Genomic DNA, 23,855 nt, shown 5'->3' with positions numbered 1-23,855 from the left:
TGTGTTAATAATGAAGCACTGTGTCACACATTTTAAAAGGTGGTTATCACATTCGTTCTGAGTTGGGGAAGGGACTCAAGAGAACTTGGCCATCTGTAGGGGCCATGCTGGAATCCCAAACTGATCATCGAGAACAAGGGGTGAGGCAGAATGGACACCACGTTGGGTTTTAATCAGAGCAGGTATGGAGCAGGTATCAAGAGAAGGAGAGAGGGAGAATGGGACTCAAATGGGTATTTCTCAGAGACAGAGGGATGCAAAGGATTAAAGGGACATGGGGGTCAGTTCTTGTAGTGAGCAAGGACTGAAAGTCAAAGTCAGTTCCCTGTGTTTGACTCTTTGGGGGCTCCAGGTGGGAGAGAAGCTGCCAAGAGGCTCATGTTAAGATGAAGAGACAGTCTGAGATGAAAGACATCACTATGAACACCAGCGACCAGGGCTGGAGGCATGAGAGTGACATGCGTAAGTTCAGACCAGTGTGATCGGAACACTTAGACCAGGTCTGCCAGCCAACCTCATGGGGATCTGGAGACCGAGCCCTGCTCCTAGGTCTCCCTGATGTCATAATTGATTGCAGCAAGAGAGTAAGAAGGTGAATTCTCAAGAATCAACCATAACATGACCCCAGGGCCAGGAGTGTACCTCAGATCTGAGGCCACATTGTAGTCATGGGGATGCAGGCTGACTTCCTGTTAGCTCATGGAACATGGGACCATGGGTAACCTCTCCTTCCAAGGTAGATGGTGGTGAGCCCACACCATCCATTGTGGCTGGAGCATAGAAGAATCTGGAAGACACAGCAGGCCTGAGAGTCCTGGAAGGATTCTGGACCCAACCCAGAGGGCAACTCTGGACCTTGGAGAGGTTTAAGCAGAATGACATAGTCATGACCGTGCTTGAGAAAGACCTTCCTGGCTGATGGGAGGACGAACTGAATGTTGCAGAGGGCTTGGGGAGCCATCCAGAGATGCCTGGCTTGGGAGACAGAAAGCAGCTGCATCCAGCACAAATAGGAAAAAACTTCTAGGCTCACCTCTGGTTGCCTCGTTCCGAGGCCTTGGACAAGTCCCTTCCCTTGACCAGATGGGGCTGCACCTCTGGAAATAGCCACAGTGGGGCCCCTGCCTCAGAGGCCTCCTGGCCTTCAACTGTTCATGCATGCAAATGCCACTAGGGGGCAATAGCACATTTCTATTCCCCTTTTCCAAAAATGCATTTGAAGCCACTCTTAATATTAAATATTACACAGATTTTAACCAGGTAGGAGGTTTGTTTAAAACACAGACTTCCAGATCCTACCCCAAAGCTTATGTAGGGATGGGATGGAGCATAAGGTATTTACATTTTTAACAAGTTCCCAGGCAATGACTGATAAAAACCAGGCTGGGGGTCCCCCAGCACTTTGAGAACTGCCGGAATTGGAGCCAAGTGAACTCAGGTCCACGCAGTCATGGCCACGGGGAAATCCTGCAGACCAGGAAGCCGCGCCAGTTTTTCAACTTTCCTAAGTCTCATTATATCCCTTTTTGAGAAGAAAACTAGATTTATTCTATTGTAAATGACAAATTTTAATTGTACATATTGACAGGGTACAAAGCAGTGTTATGGTATATGCATACAACCTGGAATGATTAAATTCAGCTAATTAACACACCAGTCACCTCAAATACTTATCATATTCTGTGGTGAGAACATTTGAAATTTACTCTTAGCAATTAGGATTATTAGTCACCATGCTATACAATAAAATCCCCCAAAATTCATTCCTCCTATCTAACTGAAACTTTGGACCCTTGGACCGATATCCTCCTGCTCCCCGCAACCCTGAAGCCTCCGGTAATCACTCCGTTCCACTCTCTGCTTCTATTCCACATATAATCAAGATCATGTGGTATTTGTCTTTTAGTACCTGACTTATTTCACGTAGCATAATGTCCTCTAGGTTCATCCGTAGTGGTTAAAATGACAGAATTTCCTTCTTTTTAAAGGCTGAATTGTATACCGCTATGTATAGATACCACATTTTTCTATCCATTCATCCTCTGGTGGACACATAGGTCTATTTGGTATCTTGGCTATTGTGATGAGTGCTGCGGTGAACGTGGGAATTCGGATCTCTCTCCAACATGCTGATTTCAAATCCTTTGGGTATCGACCCACAAGCACGATTGGAGATCACATGGTATTTTTATTTTTAGTTTTTGGAAGAACTTCCACGCTGGTTTCTCTGATGGCTGTACTAATTTACGTTTCCACCAACAGTGTAGAAGCATTCCCTTTTTTCCATGTCCTCATCTGCTGTATTAACCAGTTTTGTGTTAGCATGACCAAAAGACCTGACAAGAACAACTCGGAGGAGGAAAAGTTTATTTTGACTCATGGTTTCAGAGGTTCAGTCTATGGTTGGCAGATTCCATAGCTGTGGGGCCAAGGTGAGGCAGAACATTATGTTGGAAGGGCATGGCAGAGGAAAGCAACTCACCACCTGGAAGCCGGGAAACAGAGTGAGAGAGGGAGAGAGAGGTGGGGGTGCACCCTGCTCACCAAGGACAAAACATAAACCCAAAGGCACACCCCATTGACCTCCCTCCTCCAGCCACACCCTACCTGCCTACAGTTACCGCCCAGTGAATCCATATCTGTAAACACTGATCAGGGCTATATCTTTCATAACGTAATCATTTTCCCTCTGAAAATTCTTGCATTGTCTCACACATGAGCTTTTGGGGGACACTTTCATATCTAAACCAAAACACCGTTAACTTTTGTCTTTTTGATAGTAGTCATTTTGAGAGGTACAAGGTGGTATCTTGTGCTTTTGATTTACGTTTCCCAGTGATCAGTGATGTTGAACATCTTTTCATATACCTGTTGGCCATTTGAATGTCTTCTTTTGAAAATGTCTGCCCAGGTCCTTAGTTGGCTTATTTGTTTTCCTGCCATTGAGCTGTTTGTGTTCTGTACCTATTTTAGATATTATCCCTTTATCAGAGGCATGATTTGCAAATATTTTCTCCCAAGCAAGACAGATTATGTCATTCATGCAATGGCTAAACCTGGGTTTGCACCAGGCACTGCAAATGATGGGATCCATCATTGAACAGAGCAGACAAAAGAAGTTCAAGTGTTTATGGAGTCAGCCTGCAAACAATGAATGTGATAAGTGAGAAAATGATGCTGTGTGCTAAAAGGTGCTGCGTTGGGTACAGACTATAAGGAGGAAGGGTGGAAGCCGAGAGAGAACTGGCTGCTGCGTTCATCTGGGCAGAGATGAGGTAGCCCAGGCAGGCAGTTTCTGAGGCCTGCTCCCTGCAGAAGGGGCAACAAGAAGTCATGCACACAGACACCCAAAGGGACCATTTATGATTTCCAAGAGGAAGCCAGCTCAGCCAGGCTGACGATTTGCACCCCTCTGCACAAGGACTCAGATTCTCATTGCCAGATGTGAGCTCTTTGTCTGTCTTGATTTCCACCTATTTCCAGCCACACTGCCTTGGTGAGAGCTGCTCTTTGAAGTCAGAACATGTAGGACACTCCCTCCCATCTGCCTCCTAAAGTGGTTCATCTCTGCTCTTGCTGGTTTCTGTCCATGGCCCATGATGCTCCCAAACCCCCAGCAGAAAGCCCGAGAATGTGTTTATCATCTTCTTTCCTCTGCCCCTTGCATCCTCCCTTCAGACAAAGTTTTGCAACTCGAATCAAGTCCAGCTGCTTCTGCACAGGCTCCTCCTTTTCTAGTCCCGAGGCAACTCCCGCAGGCCTTCCTACCCCCCCCCCCCCCATTTGCCGTGTTCCGTGTGGCTGGCAGCTCAGAGCTGGGGCTCTGGAACAGGACTCTCCGAGTTTGAGTCCTGTTGAGTTCAAAGTTGATTCTGTCAACTTTGAATGGTGTGAAATGGGACTCTTGCCTTAATTTCTGTACCTCAGTTTCCCCATCTGTGAAAAGAATATAATCATACTTACTTCAAAGGATTATTATGAGGGTCAAGTTGAGTCATTACAAAAAGATGCTGAGGTCTGATGTTAGAACTCAATAAATATTAGCTCTTATGTTTTTTATTTCTGCAAAAGTCTTTTTGAGCACCTATTATATGTATATTCCTCCATTATATTGGGGGATAATCTGACCCAGTGGGGGGAACATAGGACCCAATTGAGCAATCGCAATTGGACAAATGTCCAATAGGAGTGTTTACAAAGGGCCACCGAAGACACTGCTAGACACAAACTAATAGCTCCAAACTGGAAAGTACCCAAATGTCCATCATGAGTAGAAAGGATAAATGAAATGAGCTGTATTCTTGCAGTAGACCATCGCGCAGGCATGGGAGGGATGAGGGACTGTTAATTGAACAATACAGATGAGACTCGCAAACACGGCGAATGAACAGACACCAGCGCAGGAAAGAACATACTGTGTGGTCATTCAAACCAAGTTCAAGAACGGGTGCGGCCACTCTGCGGTTGGATGGAGGATGTCAGGAGGTGGTGTCCTGGCGGGGTGATGAGAGGGAGCTGGCAGCGGGAGGTAGAGGAGCATGGTCCTGTCCCCCCTGCATGTCACTGCACAGACAGAACCTGGACGAACGGAACCCTTGTGGTCCGTAGACCTTTATACTTCATTTAAAAATACCAGAAAGAAGGAAAAGGAAGGGAAGGGAAGGAGGACAAGAAGGTGGAAGGACGGAGGGAGGGAGGGAGGGGGGCCAAGCAGGCCTTGGTTGGCTGCTCTGCCTTCCCAGCCAGGATGGAGAGTGAGGTTCTGCTACACCCGCCTCGGTTTCTCCACAGCAGAATGAGGGTGACCACCACGTGACAGCCACCACCCGCATTCGGTGAGACGGTGTGTGGAACCAGCAGCGGGCGCTCACTGAGGGCTGGTGCCGGAAGCTGCTCCCGGCTAGCGTGTAGCACTCTGGCGCTGACCTGTTGGGCAGGTCCTGGGCCGGCCTGCAGGGCCTGGCTGGGTGCCCACTGTTCCCAGGGGTGTAGTTAGGATAGGGAGGGCGCTGGGTGTCCTGGCAGGCAGGGGTGTCTGCTAAGGCTGTCGCTGCCCTTCCTATAGAGAAACTCCATCTCCATTATTGCACTCAACGAGGAGGAGGAGGGTGTGCTCAGGGTCCCTGGGACAGACTGTCAGGCACTGTGCCCACAGCACCGGGGGCAGGGATGCTCAGCCCCCACACAGCCCCCATGCGGCACTAAGGAAATGAGTGCAGTTTTCCTGGGGACAGCCAGGCCAGGCCCAGGACCTCTGGCTCCGAAAGCTTCAGAAAGGGCGAGGGTCAGCCTGGTTTGCAGGTATGGCCTTTGCCCCCAAACCACTTCCCCTCAACAGAGGGCTCCCGTCCCTGCCCTCACGTCACTGTCTGACTTGGGAAGAACGCAGAGGCCCCACTCCTCCTCTCCTGCCCGGTTTGGGGTCTCTGGGAGGCACAGGCCTAGCTGCCCTTCACCTCCTGTGGCTGGGCCAGCTTCCGGCTGGGCTCTCTCTCTGCCCCTCCACCACTGGGCTGTGTGAATTCCTCCTCTTGATCTCCAGGTATTTGACCTTTCCAGTGGGTAACGAATTCCCTACATTAAATCTCCCCCCCCTTTTTTATTATGCTGAGTGAAAGAAGACAGTCATTAAAGAGTACCTTCTATGGTTCTATTTATGTGAAATTTAAGAACAGGCAAAACTTACCTATGGTGCTAGATATGGGAACAGTGGCTGCCTACCCTGGAGGCTGGGATGCCGGGAAGGGGCCGGGGGAGCTTCCTGGATGATGGGATGTCTCCTGCCTGGATGGAGGTGTTGGTCACGTGGGTGCTCACGTATGTAAGGCTCCTTTCAAGCAGGAGCCAAAGACTTGTGCTTTTAACCGGATGTGAATTATCCATCAATAAAAGCAGTTTAACAAGAAATGTTAGAATATGGAGTGTTCCGCTTCCTAGTTGGATCCTGATGGAAACACCATTTTTATTTTTAAACAAACACAGGTAGACCATGGAGAAGCATGTAAAATGCATTTTTTTTTTTTTTTTTTAACAAGAAAACATGAGATGCCAAACAGAATTTCATACTTGGGTTAGTTTATTTCAGGCTGTTCCCATCCCAGGGAGGAATCCTTCATTCTCCCCTCTTTTCTCTGCACTGAGGGGCACTGGCCTATGCAAAGTGCTGAGCTTGGTGCCTTGCACATTGTGGGTGCTCAAAAAGGTGGGTTCTTACTAATACATAGTGGGTTTCTGGCTTTCTTCAGGACGGTGTGATGTGGCCTTCCCATGCGCAAAGATGTCAGCGCTGAATCCTCCGGGAGTGGGAGGGTGTTCTCCCAGCCCCCCCGGCCCCACCACCCCGGGTTCAGGCACAGCTCTGTAGTCAGGGATGGTTTTGCAAAGCTCCAGGAAAGGAGGCGGGAATTTCAGAACTGTGGACCTCTTCACCCTTCCCCCAGCCGGCCCGCACCTGAGGCCCAAGTGGGACGGAGAGAATGGTGGGCCCATCCCTTGCCCAGGGGAAGCTGGAGAAAAAGCCAGCCAGCAGTCGGCTGGTGAGGCTGCGGCCGGCCAGCAATGGCCCAGAGTCACCGGGAAGCCGTGGCCTGCCTTGGGGTGGTGAGAGGAAGGGGCCCAACCTCCGGGCCCAGCTGGACCAGGCTGCTTGTGAATGTTCCCGTCCTCCTGGCCCAGGATGGTGGACCCAAGTGGGACTCATGCGGGCCAAAGGCATGGGCAGGGGCATCTGCCGTCGGTCGTCCGCTGGGGACCGTGTCCTTCACATGTGCTTTCCCAGCGGCTCTAGAAGGCACCGTGCCGCGGGCGGCGGCTCCCAGCAGGCAGGCAGGGCCGCAGCAGGCACAGGCGGCGCTGGGTCTCCAGCTGGCAGAAGCGGTTCTGGTTGGACACTCGGGTGGCCACTCCCAGCCCGCAGGTGGTGGAGCAGGGGCCCCAGGCTGTGCTCCATTCTGGGCAGGGGATGCCAGGGGGCGCAGGAGCGAGGAGGCCAGAAAACTGGGGTCCTGGGGAAAGAAAGCAGAGTGAGCACCACAGGTCTGGCTCACAGCCTGGTCACCGCTGCTGGTCACTGCCACCCTGGTCACGGTGCTCGACTTCTCTGGACCTCCGTTTCTGTTCGCGTAAATATCCTAACTGTCGATTGCGGGGATTTAATAAAATAACGGATGGGAAGTCTTGGTCCAGGGGTACTTGGAAACACCCCGCAAACCTTGGTCATTAAGCGACTAGGGAGGGTCCCCAGTAAATGGCCAGGTTCTCCTCTGATAAATGGCATCTCACAGGCAGGAAGTGCCACCTGTATGAGGTGGTTCCATGAGCTGGTGACAAAGATGTTACAGATTCCAACATTCTTGTGTCTGGAACAGGATGTGGGCTCACCACAGTTGGCTTTCCTCCCCTCCCCCAGGTCTCCCTCTCTGTTATGTTTTGGTGTCCTTCCTTCTAGTCCTGAGAACCAGTAGTTCTCAAGTAGGGGTGCTTTTGCTCCCGTCTGTGGCATCTGGCAATGTCTGGAGACATGTTTGATTGTCATATTGGTGTTGGGGTTGGCATCTAGTGGGTAGAGGCCAGGGAGGCTGCTCAATGCCACACTATGTACAGGATGCCACCCCCCACCCCCCTCACACCACCCCCGCTAAGAATTACTCAGGCCAAAGGTCACTAGTGCCTAGGAAAAGAAACTGCCTTCTACACACGCGTGCAGTCATGCATCGCCATCCTCGCGTCCCTGTGGGGCATGACCCAGGACCCCCAGTGGATACCAAACTCCAAGGATGCTCAAGTCCTTCGTATGAAATGGCTTAGTGTGTACGTAAAACTAATCTCTAGATTACTCATAATACCCAAGACAATGTGAACCCTATGAGAATAGCTGTTATATTGTTTAGGGAATAACAATAAGAAAAAATTAACATGTTCGATTAAAAAGATAGTCACCGTGATCAAGTGAGGCTCATCCCAGGGATGCAAGGTTGGTTCAACATAAGGAAATCAATAAACATAATTCATCACATCAATAGACTAAAAGACAAAAATCACATGATTATCTCATAGATGCAGAAAAAGCATTTGACAAAATACAGCATCCATTCATATTCAAAACACTAGAAAAACTAGGGATAGTAGGAACATACCTCAACACTGTAAAAGTCAAAATGCTTTCAGTTGAAAACATTCCCTCTAAAAACTGGAACAAGACAAGGATGCCCTCTTTCACCTCTTTTTTCTATTCAACATAGTTCTGGAAACGCTAGCCAGAGCAATTAGACAGAAGAAAGAAATTAAAAGGATATGAATAGGAAAAGAAGAACTCAAACTATCACTATTTGCTGACAACATGATTCTATATTTAGAAGACCCAAAAACTCCACCAGAAAACTTCTAGAACTCTTAAATGAATTCAGCAAAGTAGCAGGATATTAAATTAACACCCATAAATCAATTCCGCTTCTATACACCAATGAGGAGTCAACCGAAAGAGAAATTAGAAAAACTACCCCCATTCAAAATAGCCTCAAAGAAAATAAAATATTTGGGAATCAATCTGACAAAAAGAGTTGAAAGACCTTTACAATGAAAACTACAGAACTCTAAAGAAAGAAACTGAAGACCCTAGAAAATGGGAAGATTTCCTATGTTCTTGGATAGGCAGGATTAATATTGCTGAAATGTCCACGATGCCAAAGCACTACGCAGATTCAATGCAATTAGAAAAACGGTCATGAAATTCATTTGGAAAAATAAGAGGCCCAAGATAGCCAAAGCAATCCTTAGCAAGAAAAGAGAAGCAGGAGGCATCACAATACCAGATCTATACTACTATAATAACAAAACAGCATGATATTGGCACCAAAACAGACATGAAGACCAAGGGTACAGAAGAGAAGACACAGAGACAAACCCACATAAATACCGTTACCTCATACTAGACAAAGGTGCCATAAACATACATTGGAGAAAAGATAGCCTCTTCAACAAATGGTGCTGAGAAAACTGGAAATCCATGTGTAACAAAATGAAATTAGACCTCTATCTCTTACCCTGCACAAAACTCAACTCAAAGTGGATCAAGGACCTGGGGATTAGACCAGAGACCCTGTGCCAACTAGAAGAAAAAGCAAACCCAATTGTTCATCATGTCGGCTTAGGAACCGAATTCCTCAACAAGACTTTTTAAATGCAAGAAGTAAAATCAAGAATCAAAAAATGGGATGGTATCAAACTAAAAAGCTTCTTCAGAGCAAAACAAATCAAGAATGTGAAGAGAGAGCCTACAGAATAGTAGAAAATCTTTGCCACCTGCACCTCAGATAGAGCATTAATCTCCAGGATATACAAAGAACTCAAAAAACTTAACACCAAAAAAAACAAAAAACAAAAAACAAAAACAAATAATCAATAAATGGGCAAAAGCACTGAACAGACACTTCATAGAAGAAATACAGTTGGTCAACAGATATATAAAAAACTCATCAACATCACTAGCAATTAAAGAAATGCAAATTAAAACTGCACTGAGATTTCAGCTCACTCCAGTCAAAATGGAAATTATCAAGAATACGAGTAACAATAAATGTTGGCGAGGGTGTGGGGAAAAAGGTACACTCGTACATTGCTAGTGGGACTGCAAATTGGTGCAACCTCTCTGGAAAGCAGTAAAGAGATTCCTCAGAAAACTTGGAATGGAACCACCATTTGACCCAGTTATCCCACTCTTTGGTTTATACCCCAAAGACTTAAAATCAGCATACTACAGTGACTCAGCCACATCAATGTTTATAGCCACTCAATTCACAATAGCTAAGCTATGGAACCAACATAGGTGCCCTCCAACAGATGAGTGGACAAAGAAAATGTGAAATATATATACAATGGAATAGTACTCAGTCATAAAGAATGAAATTATGGCATTTGCTGGTAAACGGATAGAACTGGAGACTATCATGTTAAGTGGAGTAAGTCAATTCCCTTGAAAAACAAAGACCAAATATTCTCTCTGGTATGGGGATGCTGACTCCCATTAGGCAGGGGTGGAACGTGTGGAGAGATGTTCACCTGATTGGACGGGGTGGAGTTGGGGGAAGGGAGAAGGGATGGGAATGGGAAAAACGGTAGAATGAATCGGACATAACTTTCCTGTGTTCGTGTGTGACTACACAACCCGTGCAACTCCATATCAGGCACAACCACGAGAACGGGAGGTTATACTCCATGTACGTATGATCTGTCAAAAACACTCTACTGTCATGTGTAACTAAAGAGACCAAATGAAAAAATTCAAAAAAATTTTAAAAAGTCTACAGGTTCAGTGCAGACCCAACTCAGAAGAAATACTTTGAATCCACAGTTGGTTGACTCCATGGAGGTGGAACTCGCAAACGCAGAGGGACACCGCGAAGGTGTACGCAGCCCTGCATACGCACACACCCACACGCTATGGCAGAGGTCAGACTGGAGAAACGGGTTCCTATCCTGCTTAGGTGGCTTGAACCCACGTGGCATTTCACCCCAGGATCACGTCAGCCACTGTTCTTAGCGCTGAGCCTGCTCATATTCCTGTGGTCCCCGTGACTCCGCGAGGCAGCTGCCCTCGTTACCCCCATTTCACAGATGCAGAAACTGAGGCTGGGAAGTTAAGCAACGTCCTCTGAGCTGCACAGTGAGGAGGTGGTACAGCTGGGTTTAGAGCCAGTACAGACTCCACGCTCTGAGCATGCCACGCTGTCTGCCGTCGACCTCTGCGTGGAACCCAGTGCCTCGTGCCTGCTGGGCAAGGGCTCCACCTCTGAGCTCCACCCCTGGCCCAAGACCCACAATTTTTAAAAAGCAACACAACACCAACAAAATCTCTAAACTTGCAGAGTTTGCAGGAGGAGTCTGTCTTTTCTCCGTCTCTGCCCAGTCCTAGCCCCTGGCCAGTCATCCACCTTGCCTGCTGCAGTTTTGAGTGCCTTCTGCTAAGTCCAGGTAACGGCGCATCCACGAGACTGTAGCCATGTGTGTGCTGCCTATGTCCCGTCACAAGAGCGCGTCTGTGTCTTACCGTACCTTCCTCTCTGTGCCCGCGGGAATTTGGCCCGGGGTCCCATCCCTCCCTCCCCACCCTACTCTGCCCCTGACTTTGACTGTCGGTTATTTGCTATTAAGTGCTGCACTCCCAGGGCTGCTTCTGGCTTGGCCAGGCGCATGATGGCCGCTGACTCTCCCCTGCGCCTTCTGCACTGCTCCGCACCGCCTGGTTTCTGACGCACCCCTGTGTCCTGCACCCGGCCCCCACCCCAGCCGTGGCCTCCCTGGCCAGCCTGCACTCACCTCGGGCCTGGGGGGGCTGGACCGCCTGCCCCGCCGCCTGGTCACACACCCACTCGGGGCAGCACTTGCCGGGGACCTCCACCCTTCTGGGGTGCGGGCAGTCCCAGCTGGGCAGCTGGACGTCCTCACTGCACAGCGGCAGGCAGGTGAAGCCGCCGTCCTCGCAGCGGCAGAGGACCCTGCAGTGTGGCTGGAAGGTCTCCCCGTCCTGGAACCGGCGGCCGTCCACCTCGCAGCTCCCGTCGTCCTCTCCCCCTGCAGAGGGAGTTGAGACCGAGCCCCTGCAGAGCTGCCAGGACCCGCTGGGGAAGCCGCGTCCACACGCCCAGGGCTCCACCGGCCTCCCCGCAGCCTGCTCGTCCCTGCAGCAGGACAGCGGGCATTCTGGATCTCTGCACAGGTCTGGAGCTCAGTGTTGCCCTTTCTTAGCTGTGAACCAAGTGATTTCACTTCTCCTTGCCTCAGTTTACCCATCTGCAAAATGGAGGCTCATTGTACTCATGTCACAAGGTGGCGCAGACTAAATGAAATGATGTGTGGAGTGAATCCAACAAAAGAGACCTGCAGCGGGTGCTGGCTACTCTGCTATTATCAGGAGTAGATGCAGAGTATAGGTCAATGATATTTAGCTATGTTATGCGCTCAGGAACGTCATATGACAGTCTCATCACTGTCACATCAGGGCTTAACTTGCTGACTGTGTGACTCTGGGTGACTTGCTTAACTTCTCTGAGTAACCTGAATAGTTGCAATGATCAGAACGGTAATTTGTACCTTCAGGCCACCTGGGATAATCGTACATACACAATGAAAGGCTTAGAGTAGGTGCTTAGGAAACAGAATAATACCCTTGAGACATGGGCTTTATCACCACTTCCTCCACCTATCAAACTCCTCGAGGGCTGGGGTGAGAGTGTTCCTCCTGGTGCCCCCCAGGGCTGGCCAAGGGCCTGGCTGGGACATAAGACCCTGGAGAAATGCCCTTTGAAACTCCTGGCCCAAAGCTCAGCACGCAACACACTCTGACAAGACAGCTCCAGCTCCTCGCAGTTCCAGAGAGTTGCTGGGCCCGCTTGCTGTGCGTGTGCCACGCTCTCCTAGGCGGGAACGAGAACATTTTGCCTCAGTGATAGACAAGCAGAAAAGTCACCTGGAAAGGTGTGCGTCAGCTGTGCCGGGCAAAGGAACAGGTGTGTGGGAGGGCAGCTTCCCAGGGACCTGGGTGACAATCCAGCGGGTCTGGGGCAAGGTCTCATTGGCAAAGAGGCCTCCCAGGTCTTGTGAGAGAAATTTCAAATAGACCCTCCAATATGGAGGGTTTGGAACCCAGGAGACTTGGATTCAAGCTGGGGACCCAGGGCCAAGTTACTTCACCTCTCTGGGCCTTGGCACTGGCTGCAGGGCCACTGGCAGGTGAAGTGGGCTAGAAAGCATTCAGTACTGGCCTGGGGCACAGAGGTGCTCCATGGGGAGCCGATTCTGCTTAATCCTTCCGGGAAGGACAAGACCCGGGCTAGCTTCCTTTCCCAGCTCAACCAGGCCGCAGCTCTTTGGCTCCAAGTCCCTTTGGCCTGGACCATGTGGCTGCTGGTTCCCTAGAAACCACAGGGGCAGCTGCACTTTAATACCCCTGCTGGCCTGGCCACGCCTGGATCTCCAGCCTGACGCCTGCTGCCACTGCCCAGGGGCCTCTGGGCCCCTGGGATGACCTGTAAACACAGGGCCGTTTAGGAAAACCAGCTGGGGTGGTAATTTTAGCTCGGTTTCTCCATGCCTCCCTGGTGGTCAGCTAGGAGATGGGGGTGGGCAGCCATCCCTCGGCAGCCACTCCCTACATCAGGGACTGTGTGTATCTGTTTGTGCTCCCGAATGTCACCAGGCACCTCCCAACTTAGCACACTTGGAATTCCCCGGCCCAGCCACACACCTCCAGCTGCCAAAACCCTCCTCCTCCTCCCAGCCCTCCCCAATGTCCCCTTCTCCAGGAACCTCCCCCAAAGGATGCCTTCCACCCAGTCCCCCAGCCTCTCCCAGGCACAGACCACCGTCCTGCCATCTGGGGACTTCCGTGCCCTTCTTCTGCTCTGGGAGTCTGTTTCCGGAACAGGAACAACAGGGTTTTGTTTTACCTTCAGTCACTTGCAAACTGTGGTCTAGGCAGGTGACAAACCCGTTCCCTCATCTGCAAAATAGGGATAACAGGGCTGGGGCTGGGGCTCAGTGTTGGAGCACTTGCCTGGCATGTGTGAGGCACTGGGCTCGATTCTCAGCACCACATATAAGTAAATGAATAAAATAAAGGTCCATCAACAACTAAAAATATATACATAAAGTAGGGATAACAAAATCTACCTCCATGTTCAGGCTAAGGTGAAATTGTGTCCATAGAGGCTCTGATGCATCCATGGGGGCCACAGCTTCCAGCCTCTAAATTGGGTGCAAATCATAAAACATACATGAGCAGCCACCATGTTGCCAAACCAGGGCTGGGAACGGCAGGAAGGACCAGAGACCAAGTAAATCCTGGCCTGCAGGTGTTTGAAGTCTGAATCAAGAGGGGTGAGAAAAGCCCCTAAATGAAGTTATTGACAGTACCCATCGTGTGCTGTTGAGCAGAAGAGTGATGGAGCCTAAGATCATGGAACCAGCTCCCTGAGTTCAAATCCCAGTTGTCCATTATGAGCTGTGTGACCTTGGGCAAGTTGATCAACCTCTCTGTGCCTCTTTTTCCCATCTATAAAATAGGAGCTTTATTAGTACCTTCTTCAAAAGGCTGTTGTAAGATTAAATGAGTTGATATTTGTGAAGCCTGGCACATGGTCAGGGTTAGGCAAGTTCAATAAACTCTGCCTGTGTCATGGAGAATCTAAATAATAGCTGTGGAAGCTAAGTGTCACTTTTCAGTTTTTCTTTAGACACATTTTTATTAGTGATCATCTGTGATTTTAACAAATCATCCCGTTCTCATTCTTTATTCCCTCTATCAAATGAAACATTTAACAAGGATTAACTATTGCTAAATTTCTATCTATAAATTTTGTTATTTTTTAGCAAGACTTTTCCGACAGATGGATTCATTGACAATTGACTCATTGAGATTCATGAGTCTCTCTCTCTCTCTCTCTCTCTCTCTTTCTCTCCTATTTTTACAAAAGGGTGAGATGCACTTGGGTGAAAGAGGCAAATGTTTCTCCAAGGTTTATTATTTTTAAAAACCTCTCACCTCTTTCTATTTCTCTGAAGCAGCGGTTCTGGACAGGGGATAATCATGCCCTGGGGACATTTGGTATCCTCTGAACCCAGACCGTCACCACTTGAGGGGGCAGGGAGAGTCGCCATGGCATCTACAGGTGGGGCTCAGGGAGGCTGCTAATGTCCCACCATGAACAGGACGGCTCCCTGCAGCAGGAACGGCCCAGCCCCGCATGTCGTCAGGGGAAGGCGGCAAACTCTGCCCTGCAGTGCTAGAGGGCGCAAGGCCTTGCCTCTGCCCAAGGTCACTGCGGAAGGGCACACCCAGGGCTGTGACCTAGGAGGACGGGAGGCAGCATTGCTTAGACCTATTTGAAAGGTCCCAAGCTGTGTGACATGAAGCCTGTCAGCTAGCATCTCTGGGCCTCGGTTTCCTCGTTTATAAGGTGGGTCTGAAGGGACTTCCTGTCTAGGGTCACTGGAGGATGGCGCCTTGCGCGGTAAGTGCTTCACCTGCCTGACACTGCCCTGCATGAGGGGCTGCTTTTATTTTCCCCGTGTCACTAGGACTCAGAAGGGGACAGTGGCTTCTGGACTAAGGGCCTGGGAGGGTTTCCTGTGGGGAGGTGGGCTCTGGGTGGGCAGCTGAAGACTAAAGGGCTCTTCGGGTGGCCAAGCCAGGTCCAGCGGGGAGGTAGGAAGGGGGCCCCGGGGCGGCGGTTCCGCTGGTTGGAAGGTGCCCCTGCCGCAGGCCGAGGGAGGCGGGCAGGAGGGCTGCTCTCCCACTCAGGCCCGCGGCCTCCACCTCCCGCCCCCAGTCCCGCAAACCTGCTTACAGAGGCATGTGGCCCCGCGGCCGCCAGGCCCCGCCCCGAGCTGGCAGACCAGGCCCCGGCTGGAGTCGCAGACGTGGAGGTGGTCGCAGGGCTCCCCCAGCCGCCGAGCGCAGACCCGGCAGCAGCCGCAGCCGTCCAGCACCAAGGGCACGCCCAGCGGGCATCGGGGTGGCGGCCAGGGGCAGGCGCAAGCTGTCGGGCAGAGCTGGGCACACACCTAAAGAGACAGAAAACCTGCTCAGCCGTGAACTTCCCAGGTGCGCGATACTGGCCACCTCTCTGCTGGACTGATCCGTAGGCCTGACCCTGAACCCCGGCCATCTCCAGGCACTCCCTAAGAGGCAGTGTGGTATTGGTCATGAGCAAGAACTCAACCGAGTTTCAGTCCTAGCTCTGCCCGCCTTAGCTGAGTGACCTTGGGAAAGTTACTCAAGCTCTCTGTGTCTGGGTTTCCTCGGCTGTGAAATGAGGGCAATCATAATATCTAACTCAGAGGCTTGTTGTGAGGAATACGTGAAATGATGAGTCAAACCTTTAATGCATAGTAGGTGCTCAATGCATTTAGCTGTGATCATTTCTTAATTATAATAAAAGGCTTTGCCCCTGCCCTCTATGAGCATATAGGAAAGCATAAACAACACCCCAAGGATTAAAACTGCAGAGTGCAAGGTACATTCTCAGCACGTGGCTACTTATCTTGAAGACTGATTAAATCAAAAAGTGCCATGGGTGCTTTTGGTCTTTGAAAGAATCCAAATGTTTCCCAATCCTGAATGCACATCAAATCAGCCAAGAAACTAGGCAACATACAGATTCCCGAGACCCCTCTGGGTCTTAACAAATCCAAAGTCCCAGAGGCAGGACCCTGGAATCTGTATATTTGTCAAGTTGTCCAGTGCTTCTACAGCTCAAGTAGGTTTTCAGCCCCTCTGCCCGGATCTAACCCCCACCCCACTATGAACGAATGGGAAAGCCGAGCTTCAGAACGGGGCAGGGACTCTCCAAAAGCCAGAGTGTCTGCCGCAGAGCTGGGATCAGTCCCAACTCAGCTTCGCCCATGTGGATACAAGAACCCCTTTTGGTAGTCTTTTCCTGTGACAGGGAAAACCCCCAGCCAGACACCCACCCGCACCCCCCAGTGGAAGGCTCAAGATTTCAGCCCAAGTGACCTGACTGCCATTAGCCAGATGCTAAGAGCTCCCTGCATGTCCATTTGAAGGCAGAGACCAAGAGGTAGGCATGACTCAAGATGTCCCCTGCAGTCCCTTCTGTGGGGACCAATCCTCAGCAGGCTTTGGAGGGGCTAAAGGACTTTATGGAGAGAAGGGAAGATTTGCAGTTTGGGATGAAGAAACTAATGATGTCACATCTCCCTTGTGACTCAAAGCAGGCAATGACTTGCTTACTCTATTCCCTACCCCGACCCACCCCTAGGACCCCAGGTCCTGCCAACAGGCTCTCAGTTGCCTGCAGCTCCCACCCTGACCACCAGGGGCCACACCATGCTGGCTGACCAGCCTCTGGTTTGGGTGGCAGAGGAGGCCACCACCTGACTCCCACCTATGACAGCATTCCCTGCAGAATTTCAGATTCTAGAGAAGGAGCCCAGCTTTGCCCCTCCACGAGTGGTCTAGAGCAGCAGCACCACCTGCCCTGGAAGCTCGTCTGAACCTTCTTTACCATTCGAATCTGTGTTGATGGATTCAGAGGTGATACCTACTGAACTGAACTGAGAAGAAAAAGGCTGACTTTGGAGTTCTCCTCCAAACTAGAGGTCCAGCTTCCTTGGTTGTGGATGGTGGGGACACTGATCAGAATTAGCTCTTGGGTCCCCTCATGGAAAACAAGGGCACCAGGAGACAGGCTTTCTGCTAGCTCCTGGGGCCTCTGTGGGCTCCTTCTACCCCGCAAGCTCTGTGGGCTTCTGCGCGCTGCAGGTCCTGAGACCTGGGGGAACCTGCTAATGACATCAGTGACTGCGTACCACACATGCCACCTGTGAGGGCTTTAATGTGTCGTCTGATCTGACCCTCCCACGTGAACTGCCATCAGCATGTCCATTTTAAGGGTTAGGAAATGGAAGGCCAAAGTAGTGGAGACAGATCCAAATCCAGGCTCACGGAATCCCAGACCCAAGCTCTTAGTGGCTATACCCACCTCTTGACCTCTAGGGACGCAGATGCCAGCTTAGCTTCTGCCTCAGTCTATCCAGTTGTTCGAGAAGGACAAGTCAGGGAGGGTGTTTTGGCATAGCCGAGGGAGGACGTGCCCTAGCTGGCACCCTCAGACCTGCGCCCTTCCCGGCTGCTCTGGCACTATATTCCAGTTGCCCCATCACTTGGTGGTTGGCCCAGAGTCTGCTGTGTCTGCTGGAGGGTGTTGGGTCACGTGGCCTAGCTGCTTTGTGACCTGGAGGTGGGACTTGGTCTCCTCCTCCAGCAGCTGAATGGAGCCTGCCTCTCCTGAGTGATTAAGTGAGGTCACGGTCAGCTCCTCAGCAGGACCTGCTTGTTCCCACGTCTCTCTGCCTCCTGCCCATATTCCCAGCCTGGAGCCCAGGAGCCCACAGCCTGCCTGGAACACTTGGAGTTCTGTCTCTGTGGATGCTTGTGGCTTCACAGGTTGGCCATGACCAAGTCCCCAGATCTCTGTGAAGGAAGCTGAGTGGTTTCCTGGGACAGGGAAGAAGCCTGCGTACAGCGGAAGCCAGGGGTTTACCTTGGTCTTCATAATCCTGGGCCCCTCTCCCTCCCAGAACTACCCAAGCCACGTGCCCTGGTATCATGTCCCCATTCCCGTGGGGAGAGCAAGCAGCAAGGCTAGGATACTAAAAGGTCCGTCCCTGGAGAGACGGCTTAGGGCCTTGGAGCAGAAGCCACTACCACCCTGTGTGCCTCCAATGAGCACAAAAATACAGCAAGATCTTGGCTCATTGGGGATCAACCTCCCTGGCTCTGGAGCTCGGCATTTGCTGAGAGCAAGACCCCACTTGGCGGCTGTGGCCTTGGCCAGGTTGGGGTGGGAGGCACAGGCTGGGGCCCTGTACCCCGCACCCCTTACCCCTTCTCCACTCTCATGTTTCTTTGCTCTGTGCCTCTGGGCCAGTCGTGTCTCCTCTCTGAGCCTCATTTGATTAAAACGGGGGCTATAATCCCCCATGGGATTGTCGTGCACTTCAGGTGATGTGCACATCAGCACGGTGGATGTCCCACGCGCCCTTTGAAAATGTCATACACAGCACCAAGGGAGGAGGTGGCTTCACTCCACGGAGGGGTCCCCTAGGCCTCTGCACTCAGGGTAGCAGTCACTCCCTGCCTGAGGGCCCCACAGCGTCCTCCCGGTGTGGACTTTCTAATCAGTCAGACACCAGCATCCATCCCAGCCCTGGCCCAGACGTAGGCAAAGCTCCTCCTGTCTAGAATGTTCTGTCTTTGCAGAGGCTCTGTGGGAACTGGTAACAATCCCTGGAGGTGGCTCCTGAACACTCGTGGGGTTCCAGGGCCTGTGCTCAGTGTTTGAGGGGAGTTGTCACCAGTGGTCTCCACAAAGGCCTCGTGAGCATCATCCCAGTCAACAGAGGCAGAAGCTGAGGCTCAGACGGGAAAAGGGACCTGCCTGAGGTCGCATGGCAGAGCCAGTCAGAGGCCTCATCCGGGGCCAGGGAGGGAAGCTGGGCTTGGGCACAGAGACCAGACTGTGCCCAAAGTGGGGCCCTGCAGAGCTCAGCTGTGCATTTACACCCCACCCCCCACACGGAGGAAGTCGGGGCGCATCTCAGGGCCCAGGTCCTCTTACCTTTGAGAGGAGGCAGAGGAGGGAGAAGGTCAGGAGCTGGGTCTGTGCAGTGCCTCTCATGTCCCTGGCTGCCCCGCGGAGCCAGCTTTGAGCCTGGGAGGCAGGACCTGTGAGTCTTTATGATCCGGCGGCTGTGAGGTCACTCCGAGGCACACACACTTGCACACACACACACGCTCACGCAGGCCTCTTTGTTCCTTGCTCCTCTCCCTATCCTCACGGTCCCAGTGACGAGCCCATTTACCTGAGCAGGAGACTGTGGGAACCACCAAGGGGGCGACTGCCTCTGTGTGTGTGTGTGTGTGTGTGTGTGTGTGTGTGTGTGTGTGTCTGTGTGTGTGTGTGTGTGTCTAGAGCCAGTGCCAGCAACAAGAGCCTGTGACAGGCTGGCAGGGGCCTCTCTAGCTCCTTCCAGCATAAGCCGCTGCCATAGCTGCTACACCCTGCTCCGGAACCCCTGCCCCACCCCAGGGGGCCGTAGATAGCAGAAGTGTCCAGCAAACACCCCCTTTGCAGATCTGACCCGAGGCCTCCTAAGCCCTGTGGCCGAGACTCTGGGCAGCCTCAGCACCGCCTGCGGTTTCTGGCAGGGAGATTGGCAGCCACCCAGAGGTGGGTGTGACCCAGAGCAGAACTTCCTTGGCGGCCTGTCTGTTCTTGGTAACAGGGGGGCCGCCCCAGGCCTGCTTCCCAGACTCTGGAAGGTGGCCTGCCTGTGGTGGGCCAGCCTGAGCAGGCTGGGCCTACTATATGCCAGCACTTGCTGACCCCGGCTGCAGGACCTGTTCAAACCAAAGCCATTTTGTTTGGTCTGGCTCCTTGAAGCCTCCCACTATGGCTGGAGACAGCATTGACCTGGGGCATGGCCCAGAGGGGTAACAGTGGGGAAACTGCAGGGTTCCTGGGAATACTGAGGGGCTCCCTCCATCAGACCAAGAGTGAGGGGCAGACTTCAGAGACCCAGACAGGGAAGGGTTAAGGAGGGCAGAAAGTTCCAAACACACATCCAGGTGTCTAGAGGTGGCATGGCACACTAGCAGTGTCTCTTCTGGGAGCCGAAGGTGCCTGGTAGGACTGGGTCTTCCTGTGCAATGGGGCGTCTGTGGCGACCAACGCATACCACTAAGATTGTGGGGACATCTACAACGTTTCAGCCACTGGGGTTCAGGGATGAAAAGACATGGGCTTGGTCATAATTGGTAAATAATTAAGGTGATATCAAGGGGTGACTGGGGAAGACCATGGTCCACATATCTCCACCAGTACACCAAATCTCAGAGCAATGGTGCCAGACAGCAGAAGGTTCTAGAATGAGCAGTGGATGTGCAAGAAAAGTGACTTGTTGTAGGGGTGAGATGGGTCTTCAGTGTGGAGGAGGCTTGCTCCTGTCTGTAGTTCCTGGGGGAAGGAGGCAATGGACACGGAGGTTGAAGGTGAGGACCTTGGATTTGACCTTGGCTGGTGGGAGGCAGTGAAGGTAGGTACAGAGAAAGAGGAATGAGGGGAGGATTTGAGGGGTTTGTTTTTGTTTTGCTTTTGAAATAGCATTTCTTACACCCAAATGGATTGTTTTGTTTCCATCTCCCTCCTTCACACAACCACATGATCTCCAGTGACATTCATGAAACGAAACAAATACATTTCGCCTTCCAAACTGAAAGATTCCAAACTGTTAGGAAGTTTCTCTCTCCATGAAGGTGTGACCCTCAGTCCAGGTGCCCTGGAGAAACTCTAAAGCCCATTTTATGAAAGGATGAGAATTAAAATGTGTAATTTGACGCTTACATCTGTATCATTAAAATTCAGCAGTTACTGCAATAATTGTTTAGAACCTAAGTCCATAAATGGTACTTTCAGGATCGAGTACTCTGTTGCTGACATTATGTAGTTTGCTGGCACAGATGTTGAAAGACAGACTGACTTCCTCTCAACTTCATCTTCTCTCTCAATTCTCTACCCAGCCCCTCAGTGATCCCAGGAAGACCACTCCCACCTTCCTGTCCTTGCTGGACAATTAACAATGAAAGGGATCATGTATTGAGCATCCAGCAAGAGCCAGACCTTGTACTAAATACTATTTATAAAAACTGATGTTTCTAATCCTCTGAATCCACACCTCCGTAAAAAAGGAGATGTTCAGAGAGGTTAAATAACTTACTTAAGGCCACACAGCCAGAAAATGGTCAAGTTTTCAGCACGGGTCCTTAGGACTCCTAAAGTTTCATTTTTTTGTCACTTATTTTTGCTGCTGCCCACTGAGCCCTCTGTGATGTACGTTTGTTACATGGAGGGCTAACACGTGTATAGAAAGTGCTTAACAAAAAGAAGTAGACGTCGGGAGTCAGCTGGTTTCTTCCCCCGTGCTTCACATACTCACTATACTGATCACCAGATTTAATTTTTAAAATTTGAGCAATCTCATTCTCAATATCAGCCAACACACTGCCTATGGATGCAGCGCACCTTTCTCTCATCGGCCCCTGCAGAGACCTGTGCTCAGAAGAGGAGAGTTGGAAGCCACGCTTCTCAGGAAAGGCTGCAGGAAAGGTGTCTACGTACCCGGCATCTCAAAAAGTAGAAATCAGCAACGGCCACAAAAAGTGCTACGTGCACTAGTGTGGAGTGTACAGTGTAAGGACTCTTCGCATACGTGTGTACATGATCACATGTACCTACCCGTGCAACCACCACCCCACCAAGCCACATTGCCAGAAGGTTCCTCATGCTCCTTCCAAAACTATGCTCTCTGCCCCCAGGTGCCCACTACTCTGTCCTCTATCGCCACTGATTGGTTTTCACCGAGAGGCCCTGTGCTAAGCTACTTCTGTCTCCGAGGCACGAGGAGCAGTTAGGAGGTGTGTCACTGCCACATCACCTCCTCCAAGCACCCTCTGCTGGCAGGCGTGACAGCCAGCAGTGCAGCGTCCACCTGTGCAAGAGGCAGCCAAGAGGAGCCCCAGCTTCGGCCTGCTTGGAGGGCCCTCTGGGTCAGACCAAGGGTTTTGTTGGAACATTTTCTCTCTGATAACCAAGGACGGGGGAATGTGGACACCAGGGGCATTGGGGCCTGGCCAGGTCAGGAAGCACATGGCTGGTGTCAAGGGTGAGATATTGGGAGGGATCAACCTGTGCACAGCTCAAAGGACAGGCTGCGTCAGGAATGCACTCCATTGACTGGTTACAAGTGGCTCAGGTCTCCAAGTTGCCGCATTTGGCACCAGAGGGATGTGAGAGTTCAGGGGACTCATGAATTTTGGGGTTGCTACTACAGCCTCCACCTCCAAAATAATACCTCAGAACAAGTGTGGCTGCCCTTTGCTTAACCAAAAGGCAACACAGGCTCCTAAGCCCAAAGGTCCTGGGTTCAAATCCTAGCTCTCCCTGGACGAGGTAATATTACTCCTAGGACTAAGTAATAAGGTGCCTAGATGCAAAATCTAAGGGGACTGTCAATGTCAAGTGTCCACCTTGCACCTGTGCTACCCTGAGCTTGGGCGTCTCCTTATGTGTGAAGTGCTCAGGACGCAGAATGAGTTTGTGGTTAGAACCAAGTCAAGCTGGGCACTGTGGCGCATACCTATGATCCCAGTGGCTCAGGAGTCCGAAGCAGGAGGATCAAGAGTTCAAAACCAGCCTCAGCAACTTAGCAAGGCCCTAAGCAACTTGGCGAGACCCTGTCTCTAAATAAAAAATAAAAAGGGCTGGGGATGTGGCTCAGTGGTTAAGCACCCCGTGTTCAATCCAGAGAGAAGTCTCAGCTTCAGGCAGCCGGTCAGCCCCGCCCCGGAATCTGCCTGTAGATTTCATCCACATTCACATGTTAAAAACACAGGTTAAGAAAAGGTGGTACACACACAATGGAGTTTTATTATTCAACCATAAAAAAATGAAATTTTGCCATTTGTAGGAAAATGGACGGAACTTGAGAACATTAAGTTAGCGAGCGAAATAGGCCAAACTCAGAAGGTCAAGGGTCATATGTTTTCTCTCCTATGTGGAAGCTAAAGAGGAAAAAGAAAAAGAAAGTTTGCAGTGGGGTCGGGGGGGATCCCATGAAAATTGAAGGGAGATCAATGGAGTAGAGGAAAGGGACCAGGGGGTGGGGGAGAGGAGAAAGGCTGGGGAGGGATATTGGCCAGATTGTATTGTTATATTGTGTGCCATATGAATACATAACAACCAATCCCAGCATTATGTATAACTATAATGCACCAATAAAAAATATGGGAAAAGAAAAAAACAAAAAACAAAAACAAGAACAAAAAACCCCCACAGGTTGGTTATTGCTGATGTAAAGGTGTCACTGACTTTGTGGCTGAGCTGGGTCTGGGAGCTTTGCTGAACTCGGGTCTCTCATGAGTTTTAATATTCTGTCTGTGTTTTGGGTCAGTCCAGGTAGACGGTCACCCCATCTAGAAGGACGTCGTCCCTTCCGATAGTGGCACTGCTCATGTTCCTTGCTCATGGCTGTCTCTGGCTCTGGCCCTGGGCAGGAGCACTGGCTTTCTTACCCATTCCTGAGCTTGCAAACATGTAAGGTTTCCCCACCAGGAAGTTTCCTATAGGTTTTTGGTATTAAAATCTTTACCAAGTTAAGGAACTTTTCTTGTCCTCCCAGTTTACCAAAAAGGACGCCATTATTTTAAAGCCATGCTTGTATACCGACCTTACCACAGGCCTTTGCTGCCTCTGTGGCCCTGACTTGGGTCTGTTTCCCTT

General features: G+C 50.9%; 1 protein-coding gene across 5 annotated transcripts; it reads right to left on the bottom strand.

Moving 5' to 3' along the window:
* Positions 1-6,053: 6,053 nt before the first annotated feature.
* CCN5 (cellular communication network factor 5) lies at positions 6,054-19,554 on the bottom strand (the record flags this gene model as incomplete). 5 transcript variants are annotated; one of them, XM_079129636.1, is made up of 6 exons in its annotated part: positions 6,054-7,004; positions 11,314-11,568; positions 13,666-13,740; positions 15,334-15,558; positions 19,137-19,229; positions 19,381-19,554. In XM_079129636.1, the coding sequence occupies 6 exons, from the start codon at positions 19,552-19,554 to the stop codon at positions 6,570-6,572; spliced, it is 1,257 nt and encodes a 418-aa protein (XP_078985762.1). In that variant the 3' UTR covers positions 6,054-6,569. The 5 variants fall into 5 exon arrangements, with proteins under 5 accessions (XP_078985762.1, XP_078985763.1, XP_078985764.1 ...); XM_079129637.1 differs by lacking the exon at positions 13,666-13,740; XM_079129638.1 differs by having other exon boundaries at positions 19,137-19,498.
* Between the last annotated feature and the right edge of the window lie 4,301 nt (positions 19,555-23,855).

This window comes from Sciurus vulgaris (assembly GCF_902686455.1).
Source record: "Sciurus vulgaris genome assembly, chromosome: 2".
Classification (NCBI taxonomy): Eukaryota; Metazoa; Chordata; class Mammalia; order Rodentia; family Sciuridae; genus Sciurus; species Sciurus vulgaris.
This window is presented reverse-complemented; position numbering and strand designations above follow the sequence as displayed.